Below are 13,610 nucleotides of genomic sequence, written 5' to 3' on the forward strand. Positions count from 1 at the left end.
TCTCATGTATTTAGACATGGCTACCATGTCTCCTCTCAGCCTTCTCTTCTTCAGGCGAAACATGCCAAGCTCTTTAAGTCGCTCCTCATAGGGCTTGTTCTCCAGACCCTTGGTCATTTGAGTCGCCCTCCTCTGATACATTCCAGCTTGTCAACTCTCACATATTTATACATGGCTATCCTGTCTCCTCTCAGACTTCTCGTCTTCAGGCTAAACATGCCCAGCTCTTTAAGCCGCTCCTCATAGGGCTTGTTCTCCAGACCCTTGATCATTTCAGTCGCCCTCCTCTGGACACGTTATCTCTTCAATTGTGGTGCCCAGAATTGGAGACAGTATTCTAGGTGTGGTCTAACAACGGCGGAATAGAGCATGGGGAACATGACTTCCCGGGATTCTAGACACTATAGAGGCTTAAATCCCGTTGGTTGTTTTTTGCTGCTGCATCACATTGTTGGTTCATGTTTAACTTGTCGTCTGCAAAGACTCCAAGATCTTTTTCACGCGTACTGCTCTCAAGCCACGCATCACCCCCCATTCTGTATCTTTGCATTTCATTTTTAATGCCTAAGTGGAGTATCTTGCATTTGTCCCAGTTTGATACAGTTATTGTTATTATTATTACTAGCTTGGGTTCCCGACGTTCGGAAAAGTCAATTTTTAATTGCACAAAATGCATAAGTTTGTGGGTGAACTACAACTCCCATCATGCCAGGCTAACCCTGAGAAACTCCACCAGTACTATGTTGGGCAAGTTTGCTCGAGATGCATCCTTGATGGGGATGGATGTTGACCTTGTTAATCCACAAACGCTTGGCATGAGAAACGGCATCTATTTTTGAAGCCCTCGTTTCCTGTCATCTGTTTCTCACTGAAGCGGGCCGGCTTGCAACAGGTGAAGCTAAAAATATCTGTGATCTCTCCTCTTTCAGTCCAAACACATACATACACATATATACATATGTACAATGGCTGGGAAGAAAGGGGAAGGGGTCCCGACAATACATAAACAAAGGTATATAGGCTTTCCCGTCTTTTGTCATTTCTGGTATCTGGAGGCTGTGCTCAAGTCTGGCCACAAGAGGGTGCTGTTGCTTTGTTGTCAGTAGACATCCTCCCGAACGAATCACCGGCATGTCCTTATGGGCACCTTCTATTACCTCCCCCTTAAAGCAGTACCTATTTATCTACCCACATTTCTGCTAGGTGAGCAGAAGCTGGAGCTGACGGCGGGCGCTCACCCCGATCCAAGCTTGAAATGCCAACTGTTCGATCGGGTAGGATTTTCTGCCGCTAGCGTTTAACCCGTTGTGCTAAGCTTGGCCCACCTCTGTTTTCGATCTGCTAGGTGAACAGAAGCTGGAGCTGACGGAGGGTGCTCACCCCAATCCAGGCTTAAACTGCCAACCTTTCGATCAGCAGGATTTTCTGTAGCTGGCGGTTACCCAGCTGTGATAAGCCCGGCCCCTCTATAATACCTCTGTTTTCAATCTGCTAGGTGAGCAGAAGCTGAGGCTGACGGTGGGCGCTCACCCCGATCCAAACTTGAAATGCCAACCGTTTGATTGGGTAGGATTTTCTGCAGCTAGCGGTTAACCCGCTGTGCTAAGCCTGGCCCCTCTGTAATACCTCTGTTTTTGATCTGCTAGTTGAGCAGAAGCTGGGGCTGACAGTGGGCGCTTACCCCAATCCAAGCTTGAAACGCTTGAATCGGGTAGGATTTTCTGCAGCTAGCAGTTAACCCGCTGTGCTAAGCCTGGCCCCTATGTAATACCTCTGTTTTTGATCTGCTAGGTGAGCAGAAGCTGGGGCTGTCGGCAGGCGCTCACCCCAATCCAAGCTTGAAATGCCAACCATTCGATTGGGTAGGATTTTCTGCAGCTAGCGGTTAACCCACTGTGCTAAGCCTGGCCCCCCTGTTTTCGATCTGCTAGGTGAGCAGAAGCTGGGGCTGACAGCGGGTGCTCACCCCGATCCACGCTTGAAATGCCAACCTTTCGATCGGGTAGGATTTTCTGCAGCTAGCAGTTAACCCGCTGTGCTAAGCCCGGCCCCTCTGTAATACCTTTGTTTTCGATCTGCTAGGTGAGCAGAAGCTGGGTCTGACGGCGGGCACTCACCACAATCCATGCTAGAAATGCCAACTGTTTGATTGAGTAGGATTTTCTGCAGCTAGCAGTTAATCCGCTGTGCTAAACCTGGCCCCTCTGTAATACCTCTGTTTCCGATCTGCTAAGTGAGCAGAAACTGAGGCTGACGGTGGCTGCTCACCCCGATCCAAGCTTGAAATGCCAACTGTTCGATCGGGTAGGGTTTTCTATAGCTAGTGGTTAACCTGCTGTGCTAAGCCTGGCCCCTATGTAATACCTCCGTTTTTGATCTGCCAGGTGAGCAGAAGCTGGGGCTGACGGCGGGTTCTCACCCCGATCCAAGCTTGAAATGCCAACTGTTTGATCGGGTAGGATTTTCTGCAGCTGGCGGTTAACCCGCTGTGCTAAGCCCGGCCCTCTGTAACACTATGGAATACGATTTTCGTTGCTGGGTTATACATTTCATTTCCTAATTGGTTCTATCATAACAATATGGAAAATATTTATTAAACTGCACAAACTTTGCTTTTTGGGGGACATCCCGCAGCACGTTTTGCTACAGTTTTGCAGTGAGTCTCAATCAATGCAACATAGTTTGTGGCAGCCACAAAAACAATGTTTCCAGAGTATAACAACTATGTCCAAAGTAAGGACCACACCATTAAACAGGAAATAATACTTTCAAGCCAGGAACAGAATATTTTCCCCAATTTCATCACCTGCCCTTTGATCCCGGCACCAAGGTCGGTTTTGGTTGCTAAATAAACAAGAGGAGGGATCCCACGCAGGCCAGAGATCGGGTTCGTCTTTCCATTGACATGGCAGCTGTGGGCATTTCACTTTGGAAACCGAGACGAAGTTGAGCTCCTCCAAATAGGTGAGCAGGTGCAAAATTCCTCCTTCCTTCCTTCCTTCCTTCCTTCCTTCCTTCCTTCCTTCCTTCCTTCCTTCTTGACATGTTGCACATTAGAATAAAGATGGGACGGTCTCTCCGTGTGTGCCTTCAAGTTCTCTGTTGACTTAACAATTTTATAGGGTTTCCTTGGGCAAGGAAGACTCAGAGGTGCTTTTGACACTCATTTCTTTGGACATAGAGCCCGATGAACCTGGGATTTGCCTTTGGTCACCTATCCAAATCCTCACCAGGGCTGGCCATGCTTAGCTCCCAAGATTAAATAGGATTTGATGGCTTTAGTGGTGTAAACAATGAGTGCATCTACACCAGTGGTTCCCAAACATTTTTGACCAGGGACTATTTGATCAGGGACCACTTTACCAGAGACCACTTGTCCAGGGACCACTTAATCAGGGACCACTTTACCAGAGACCACTTTGACCAGGGACTATTTTGACAAGGGACCATTTGTCCAGGGACCACTTTGACCAGAGACCACTTGTCCAGGGACCACTAGATCAGGGACCAATTTGACCAGGTACCACTTGATCAGGGACCACTTTGACTGGGGACTACTTTGTCCGGGGACCACTTGATAAGGGATCACTTTACCAGAGACCACTTGATCAGGGACCAATTTGACTAAGGACCACTTGATCAGGGACCACTTTACCAGAGACCACTTGTCCACAGACAACTTGATCTGGGAACAATTTGACCAGGGACCACTTGATTAGGGACCAATTTGACCACAGACCACTTGATCAAGGACCACTTTGACCGGGGACTACTTTGTCCGGGGACCACTTGATAAGGGGTCACTTTACCAGAGACCACTTGATCAGGGATCAATTTGACCAAGGACCACTTGATCAGGGACCACTTTACCAGAGACCACTTGTCCACAGACAACTTGATCTGGGAACAATTTGACCAGGGACCACTTGATTAGGGACCAATTTGACCACGGACAACTTTGAACAGAGACTACTGGATAGGGACCACTTTGACCAAGGACCAGTTGACCAGGAACCACCTTGATCAGCAACCACTTGATCAGGGACCACTTTGACCAGGGACCACATGACCAGAGACCACTTTGACTGGGGACCACTTGTCCAGCTTTCTCAAGGTATACATAAAAATGGGAAATGCTGACTTTGGAAGAGGGTCTCCCCACTTATTTGATTCAATGAGTTTGTTTAGATGCCAAAGTATTGTCACGAAGTTCAACCAAAGCTGAACACCAATTTCTTTAGCTTGCAAATGCAAGGCTGAACACAAGATGGCACTGACGGAGAGAAAAAGAAGCTGTGCATACAATTGTGGGTTTTTTCAGGCAATATGGCCATATTTTAGAGGCATTCTCTCCTGACGTTTTGCCTGCATCTATAGCAGGCATCCTCAGAGGCTGTGAGGTCTGTTGGAACTAGGAAAATGGGTTTATATATCTGTGGAATGAGCAGGGTGGGACAAAGAACTCTTGTCTGTTGGAGCGTGGTGTGAATGTTTCAACTGACCACCTTGATTAGCATTGGATGCTCTGGCAGTGCCTGGGGCAATCTTTTGTTGAGAGGTGATTAGCTGTCCCTGATTGTTTCCTCTCTGTTGTTTTGCTGCTGTAATTTTAGAGTTTTTTAAAATACCGGTAGCCAGATTTTGTTCATTTCCATGGTTTCCTCCTTTTTGTTGAAATTGTCCACATGCTTATGGATTTCAATGGTTTCTCTGTGTAGTCTGACACGGTGGTTGTGAGGGTGGTCCAGCATTTCTGTGTTCTTAAATAATATCCTGTGTCTAGGTTGGTTCATCAGGTGCTCTGCTATGGCTGACTTCTCTGGTTGAAGTAGTCTGCAGTGCCTACAATATGGAACTGTAGAGGAGAGTCTACTGAACAAGCCAGTGCCTTGATCCGTGTTTGGGCAATGCTGCGTTTAGTGGTCCCTCTGTAGTCTTGTCCACAGCTGCATGGTACACAGTAGACTCCTTCAGAAGTGAGAGGATCCCTCTTGTCCTTTGCTGAACGTAGCATTGGTTGGATTTTCTTGGTGGGTCTGTCGATAGTTTGTATGGTGTGTTTGAATGAAAACTAATGCCTCCGCCTTCGTAACTCCCCAACAGATGACGGTACTGGTATGCGGCAGGTACTGGCTTGTTCAGTAGACTCTCCTCTACAGTTCCATTTGGGTGGGAAGCCTTAGCATTGAACGGTTGTGTTGTGAAAGTGCGAAGTATGGAACCCTGCGCAGAGGGTAGGTCAATGCAACTTAACCAACGTGTAGTCATTGAGTTCTTGACAGCAGAAAGTGTCACCCCAAAGGAGATACATCAGAGAATGCAAGCTGTTATAGTTGTGTTCATATGAGTACTGCGCGTTGTTTGGCACTGACAAAATTACCATCTTTCAGCTACAAAAGGCCACCCTACTCAGATCTGCATGCATTATTCGCTAATACATCACACAGTCCTAGGCACTTGGGAAGGGTCTGACGTGTGAACCAATACAACTACCAGCAGAGTGACCTTGTTTGCTGCAAACTAACCTTATTGTATTTCAAATGATGATGATGATGAAACAACTGGAAAAGCTGACACGATATAAACATTTAAAGGATTTAAGGATCGAACTGCAAAGACTCTTGCACAAGCCAGGCAAGGTGGTCCCAGTGGTGATCGGCACACTGGGCGCAGTGCCTAAAGACCTTGGCCTGCACTTAAAAACAATCGGCACAGGCACTGACAAAATTACCATCTGCCAGCTGCAAAAGGTCACTTTACTGGGATCTGCACGCATTATTCGCCGATACATCACACAGTCCTGGACACTTGGGAAGTGTCCGACGTGTGATCCAATACAACATCCAGCAGAGTGACATTTTTTGCTGTGGACTCATCTTGTGATAATAATAATAATAATAATAATAATAATAGTAATAATAATAATAATGTTGGATGAGTTGGGGAAAATGATAGCATTTCCCATCTGCCACCATCTGCGGCTGGTCTAAATTTCTCTATTTCAAAGATATGGAGCGGAGCCTCTGTTTTTATTTTGAAATTGACCCGTAGCAGCTGCATTTCCCACCCTCGGCTTAGACTCGCGTCAATACGTTTTCCTATTTTTTCTGGTAAAATTGGGTGCCTCAGTTTATATTTGGGTCAGCTTATACTCGAGTATATACGGTACATAGAAAGCCATGGAGAAGAGATATAGTTTATTAAAGGGTTCGATATGATCGCTGTTGCTGGTTGCCGCTTTGGTCTTCATCTTCTGATGCTTTGAACCTGCAAAGGGTCTTTTCCAAAAGGGGAATGTCATATATTTATTTCTGAGCCCTTGGTGAACTATAAATCTTTGGGGGGGAGGAGGGTTTACTATGGCTCAATAACATTAGGGCTGGGTTTGTCCTCCCCTTATTCAGTCCGCCTACTTCCTGGCAGCTTTGTTCAGAGAGGCCCATAGAAGGCAGAGCATGGCTCCAAAGTCCTCCTCCTTGACTGCAAAAATGGGGGGCAAGACTCCCCAAAGTGGGTCTCTTTGAAAAGGAGAAGGGTCTTCTTCTCCCTTGGCCGGAGGGACTGGCAAGCCAATGCCACCATGGAGCTCTCCACGGACTGCCCTCTTCTCCATCACCTTCATCTGCTCCTTTCTTGGTAAGTCCAAGGATGGCCTTCGTCCTTCAAAGACTCCAAACAAAGCCACCAGTTTGGAAGGATGAAGAGCAAAGAACTGATCCAGATGGGTCTCCAACTTCCCAACAATGGGGCTTAATTAATTAATTAATTAATTATTACTATTATTATTATCTGGCTACCCTTATTTAAAAATTCTAAAATCAGGAGAGTAAATAATGAGCAACACTCAAAAAACAAACAATCAAACAGGAAGCAGCCAGGCTTTGAAGCTGCAAGGCTATTAAATGCTAATCAAGCTGGCTAATCAAGGTTCCCCTTCCCCTCTATTCTTCCCAATGTCAACAAACCTAGTATAAAAGACTTTTTTTGTACAAAGTCACAGGCTGAAAATATTCTGGAATAAACAAAATGTGTTCAGATCTCCAAGAAAAAACAGAAAAGAACGGGAACTCTGTTTTTGGAGGAAGCAGACGCGTCTATTGCTCCGTTTGACCATTTTTGCTTATCTTTCTTCTCCCTTTTCCCATCACTTTGAGGCCCCTCCTACACTTCCATATAAAATGCAAATTATTTGATTTGAACTGGATTTATGGCAGTGTAGACTCATATAATCCAGTTCAAAGCAGATAATTTGGATTTTCTGCTTTGCCCATCTGGATTATATGAAGGGGCCTGAGTTTTGTTTAAGAAAGGAAAGCAGTATAGTGACGACGACGATGATGACAACAACAACAATATTGTTTTTTCAGGTGTCGTAAATGATGCGGTACTGATGCCCATCTGCAAGGTCAATGGGATGCTGAATGGAACTGTTTTGCTGCCCATCAGGAACATTTCTACATCAAAGATAATATATAGAATCGGATGGGATTTCCAGCCCCAAAATGGTATAAGGTTTTTCATAGCCGAATTCCAAGATGGGACACTGAAGCGTCTGAATCCCAATGACCGGTTTGGATCACGCTTGGAACTGGCGGATGAGACCAGCCTGAGGATCCGAAACCTGGAGAAAAAGGACAGCGGGTTGTATACGGCCCAGGTGACGTTTATCTTGGGTGAGACTCAAGAGCATTTGTACCACCTCAAGGTCTATGGTAAGTACCAGATAAGTCGGCCTCATGGAGAAGTCTTGGGCCGAAATGATGGGTTTTTATGTGACCTATTACGAGAGATATTGCCAAGCTGGAAGGTGTCCAGAGGGGAGACCAAAAGGTCTGGAGATCATGAATCCCTCTGAGGAGCGGCTTAAAGAGCTGGGCCTGTTTAGCCTTCAGAAGAGAAGGGTGAGAGGAGACAGGAGAGCCATGTTTAAATATTGGAGACTAGGACGCAATGGAGCCATGGGTTCAAATGACAGGAAAGGAGAACATTAGGAAGATCTGAATCCCTTCAGGGAGAGAGGGTAGGTTATTAATAAAGTATTATTATTACTAATAATTATTTTTAATAATTTATTAATAATTAATGCAGTCATGCTGGCTGCATGACCTTGGAGGTGTCTACGGACAACACCGGCTCTTCAGCTTAGAAATTGAGATGAGCACCAACCCCCAGAGTTGGACACGACTGGACTTCATGTCAGGGGACAACCTTTCCCTAACTGAGAAGATTGCATAGTCAATAGTGAGGGCATCTGCCTGGAAGCAGCCAGGCCTTTGTTCCCGGAGACATCCTTTGTCTGGGTGGCGTTCCCTGGCCCTTGATTGCTTGCTGCCAGGGGGGTTCCTGTGTCTGGGTGGTTACTGTTTTGATTCTGGTGTTTCTCAATACATTGTCAAGGGAACAAAGGCCTGCCTACTTTGGAAAGAGTATTCTTCTCTCTACTTTCAACAGATCCTGTTCAGGTGCCGCAAATTCTTCACCAAACAGTCTCCAACTCTTCAACTAGGTGCAATGTGACCTTGGAGTGTTGGCTGTCTGAAAAGGCCAGACTCAACGTCTCCTGGAGGATTGGGAATGATCTCAGGACCTTAGAAGGAAGTTCAGGCTGGTATCAGCTCTCCTCCGATGGCTGGCGTCTCCATGTTTCCATGGGGTCCAATGCAACGGACTCCAACTTCACCTGCCTGGTCTCCAATCCGGCCGATCAGAAGCACATCTCCATTGACTTGCTCTCCATCTGCTCCCTTGAAGGTGCGTCGTTCATGTCTCACATCCCAGATTCTTCATTACACAGATATTGAAAGCAAAATTGCCACAGTTTCGCCTCCAAGATGCCGAAGATGAGAAGGCTTATATATAGACCTCTATCCATGTACACTTGTCTGTCTTGCTAATGTGTAATGGCATTGCCATGTACGTGTTCTGTGATCCCCTCTGATTCCCATTCGGTGCAAGAAGGGCAGAATATAAACACTGTAAACAAACAAATAAATGAATGAATGAATAAATAATTGTTTTGTTTTGTTTATCATTGAAAGGCATTGTTTTTTCAACAGCCAACATTGGATGTTTTGTTGCTTTTTGCAGGTGACGAACCAATATGGAAGCAATGGGGGCTGATGGTGAGACTCATCGTATTATCATTCCTGGTAGGATTTTGTACAATCTGGAATTGTCGGAAAAAGAGGAAATGTTTCACCAGACAAGGTAAGTAAATGGACTTTAGAGCAGAAGGTCTGGGCAAAAATATCCGCTTGGAAGCAACGTCCTATGTTTGTATTTTCATGTCAGCCGTGTAGATTTCCTTCTCAGTGTCATGGCCAGAGCATGGAAATACAGTCCATGCATGAGCTTCTCAGTATGTGCTGAACTCACATGGTTCCATCTGCACCAGTCGTTCCCAACCTCTCGTCTGTGGACCACCAGTATTCCGCAAGGCAGTCACCACCCAGGCTTTGAAGCTGCAAGGCCATTCAATGCTAATCAAGGTGGCCAATGGCCACATTCACACTTGCCTCAAACAGACAGGAGGTCTTTCCACCACCCACCTCCCAACAAAGGATTCCCCCAGGTGGGAAGCAGCCAGGCTTTGAAGCTGCAAGGCCATTCAATGCTAATCAAGGTGGCCAATGGCAACATTCACACTTCCCTCACAGACAAGAATTCTTTCTCCCACCCTGGATATTATTTTGACACTACTGTGCTATGAATGGTATAAGTTACTGGGTCCAATCCCAAGCCCTCCCGACAGATGGCCATTCTGCCTCTGAATCATAGTATGATAGAGTTAGAAGAGATCCCAAGAGCAACTCCAAGCCCATTCTGCCATGCATGGAGACACAACAACAACAACAACAATTTTTACTGACCTTACCAAAAACAGACAGTGCAGACACAACATATATCTAGTCCTCTTAAAATAAAATTGAAATATACAGGTAGCCATAGATATATGCATCAACTATCCTCGTCTCCCCTACACATGCATGAAGACACAATCCAACCACTCCCGACAGATGGCCATTCAGTCTCTGGGTTGCTGTGCATTTTCTGGGCTGTATTGCCATGTTCCAGAAGCATTCTCTCCTGACGTTTTGCCTGCATTTATGGCAGGCATCCTCAGAGATTGCCTGCCAGCTAACACCTTCCCCCCAGGCAGGAAGCAGCCAAGCTTTGAAGCTGCAAGGCTATTCAATGCTAATCAAGCTGGCCAATGACAACATTAACACTTGCCTCACAGACAAGTGTACTTTCTTCCATCCTGGATAATATTCCACATCTATATGAACCCCACTTGCCTAGTTTCCAAAAGACCTCACAACCTCTGAGGATGCCTGCCATAGATGTGGGTGAAACGTCAGGAGAGAATGCTTCTTGAACATGGCCAGACAGACCTGAAAACTCACAGCAACCCAATAATAATACTAATAATAATACTAATAATAATACTAATACTAATAATAATAATAATAATGGCTTCGGTTGCTGTGAATTTTCAGAGCTGGAAACATCACAACCCCTGAGGATGCCTGCTATAGATGTGGGCGAAACGTCAGGAGAGAATGCTTCTGGAACATGGCCAGACGGACCCGAAAATTCACAGCAACCCAATAATAATAATAATAATAATAATAATAATAATAATAATAATAGGTAGCTATGAATTTTCAGACCTGGAAACCTCACAACCTCTGAGGATGCCTGTCATAGATGTGGGCGAAACGTCAGAAGAGAATGCTTCTGGAACATGTCCAGACAGCCTGAAAAATTCACAGCAACCCAGTGATTCTGGCCATGAAAACTTTCAACAACATATGTTATACTTAGCTGGAAAAGTGGGACAGGAGAGGCTTAAATGGGGATGTCCCTGACCAACTGGGACAACTGGTGGTATACAACTATCCTGTTGTGGTGGGATTGGGGTTGGGTTTGTGAATTTCACGGAAGGTGATGTGCCTCCTGTTCCGTTCTGCAGCTGACCCTCCCAGGCCAAGAGTGACCACTCCTGAACATCTGTCCTATGGGAACCAAAACGAGAGGAATTCCCCTGAAATCAACATTTACGAGGTGAGATGATGTCTCAGAACTGGGTGAGATCTGGTCGTTCGGCATGTTCAAGTCATTCCTCCAAGGCATCTACAGTGTCAAATTGATGCGGTTTGATACCTCTTGAACTTCTGTGGCCAAAGGCTATGGAACCCATGGAGTTGGGCATAGAATTCTAGGAAATTGCATTGAAGGACCTCAAGAGTCCTCAATGTTCTCCAGACATCTCTGGATCCTCCAGAATAATCAGAGAAGGTTGACCATAGGGTCAAACCAGAGATTCAATTAATCTCTCATTGACTCTCAACCAATTCAACCTAGTTTGTGGCAGCCACAAAAACAAAGTTTCTGGAGTAGAACAACTACTTTCAAAGCAAGTCCTGCACAATGAAACAGGAAATAACACTTTCACACCAGGAACAGATTTTTTTTCCAAATTTTGTGACATAGTGTTATTAACTTCTGTGTTACAATCGGGAAAGTAGAAATTTCAAGACAGCAATAATAATAATAATAATAATAATAATAATAATAATAATACATCACACAGTCCTAGACGCTTGGGAAGTGTCCGACGTGTGATCCAATACAACAGCCAGCAGAGTGTCTACTGCAGACTCATATTGTTGTGTTAATAATAATAATAATAATAATAATAATAATAATAATACATCACACAGTCCTAGACGCTTGGGAAGTGTCCGACGTGTGATCCAATACAACAGCCAGCAGAGTGTCTACTGCAGACTCATATTGTTGTGTTAATAATAATAATAATAATAATAATAATAATAATAATACATCACACAGTCCTAGACGCTTGGGAAGTGTCCGACGTGTGATCCAATACAACAGCCAGCAGAGTGTCTACTGCAGACTCATATTGTTGTGTTAATAATAATAATAATAATAATACACCACACAGTCCTACATGCTTGGAAAGTGTTCGACGTGTGATCTAATACAATAACCAGCAGAGTGTCTGCTGTGGACTCATCTTGTTGTGTTTCTAATAGTAATAATACTACTACTACTACTACTACTAATAATAATAATAATAATAATATCACAGTCCTAGATGCTTGGGAAGTGTCCGACTTGTGATTTTGTGATATGAAATCCAGCATATAGATATTGTTTGCTGTGACATATTGTGTTTTTGTGTCAGAATGATGATGATGATAATAATAATAATAATTTCCTCAGCTGTTGCAAGAAAATCGCACAGACGGACTACAAACAGAAGCACAACTCTGTGGCCCAGATGATTCACTGGAACTTATGACACAAGGACCTCCTGCAAGCAACAAAGAATTGGTGGGATCAGAAACCCGCAAAAGTTGTGGAATATGAACACACAAAAATCCTGTGGGACTTTCGAATCCAGACTGACAAAGTTTTGGAACACAACACGCCAGACATCACGATTGTGGGAAAGAAAAAAGCTTGGATTATGGATGTCGCCATACCGGGTGAGGAAAAACAACAGGAAAACCTCAGCCGCTATCAAGACCTCAAAATCGAACTGCAAAGGCTTTGGCATCAACCAGTCCAGGTGGTCCAAGTGGTCACTGGCGCACTGGGTGCTGTGCCAAAAGATCTCAGCCGGCATTTGGAAACAATAAACATCGACAAAATCACGATGTGTCAACTGCAAAAGGCCACCTGACTTGCATCTGCGCGCATCATTCGGAAATACATTACTCAGTCCTAGATGCTTGGGAAGTGTTTGACTTGTGATTTTGTGATACGAAATCCAGCATATAGATCTCGTTTGCTGTGACATACTGTGCTTTTGTGTCAGTAAAATAATAATAATAATAATAATAACAATAATAATACAAAATCCAGCATATAGATCTCGTTTGTAGGTGAACTATAATTCTCAGCAACTACAACTCCCAAATCTCAAGGTTTATTTTCCCCAAACACAACCAGTGCACACATTTGGGGATACTGAGTATTTGTGCCAAGTTTGGTCCACATCCATCATTGTTAAAAGTCCACAGTGGTCTTTGGGGGTAGGTGAACTACAACTCCCAAACTCAAGATCAATGCCCACCAAACCCTTCCAGTATTTTCTGTTGGTCGCGGGAGTTCTGTGTGCCAAGTTTGGTTCAATTCCATCGTTGATGGGGTTCAGAATACTCTATGATTGTAGGTGAACTATAAATCCCAGTAACTACAACTCCCAAATGTCAAGGTCTATTCTCCCCAAATTACACCAGTGTTGGGCATATTGAGTATTCATTCAAAGTTTGGTCCAGATCTATCATTGTTAAAGTCCACAGCGCTCTTTGGTTGTAGGTGAACTACAACTCCCAAACTCAAGATCAATGCCCACCAAACCCTTCCAGTATTGGGTTGTTGTAGGTTTTTTCGGGCTAGTATTTTCCAGTATTTTCTGGTGGTCATGGGAGAACTGTGTGTCAAGTTTGGTTCAATTCCATCATTGGTGGAGTTCAGAATGCTCTTTGATTGTAGGTGAACTATAAATCCCAGCAACTACAACTCCTAAATGTCAAGGTCTATTTTCCCCAAATTACACCAGTGTACACATTTGG

At 44.6% G+C, this 13,610-nt stretch overlaps 1 protein-coding gene across 1 annotated transcript; it reads left to right on the forward strand.

The window, feature by feature from the left end:
- Window positions 1-2,752: 2,752 nt before the first annotated feature.
- Window positions 2,753-13,040, forward strand: LOC132764138 (SLAM family member 8-like). Its single transcript, XM_067472379.1, has 7 exons — window positions 2,753-2,964; window positions 6,405-6,636; window positions 7,368-7,712; window positions 8,452-8,751; window positions 9,088-9,207; window positions 10,976-11,067; window positions 12,253-13,040. Exons 2-7 carry the CDS (start codon window positions 6,573-6,575, stop codon window positions 12,397-12,399), a joined length of 1,068 nt encoding a protein of 355 aa, XP_067328480.1. The 5' UTR covers window positions 2,753-2,964; window positions 6,405-6,572; the 3' UTR covers window positions 12,400-13,040.
- The last annotated feature ends 570 nt before the right edge of the window (window positions 13,041-13,610 follow it).

Source organism: Anolis sagrei, chromosome 12 (genome assembly GCF_037176765.1).
Source record: "Anolis sagrei isolate rAnoSag1 chromosome 12, rAnoSag1.mat, whole genome shotgun sequence".
Lineage (NCBI taxonomy): Eukaryota > Metazoa > Chordata > Lepidosauria > Squamata > Dactyloidae > Anolis > Anolis sagrei.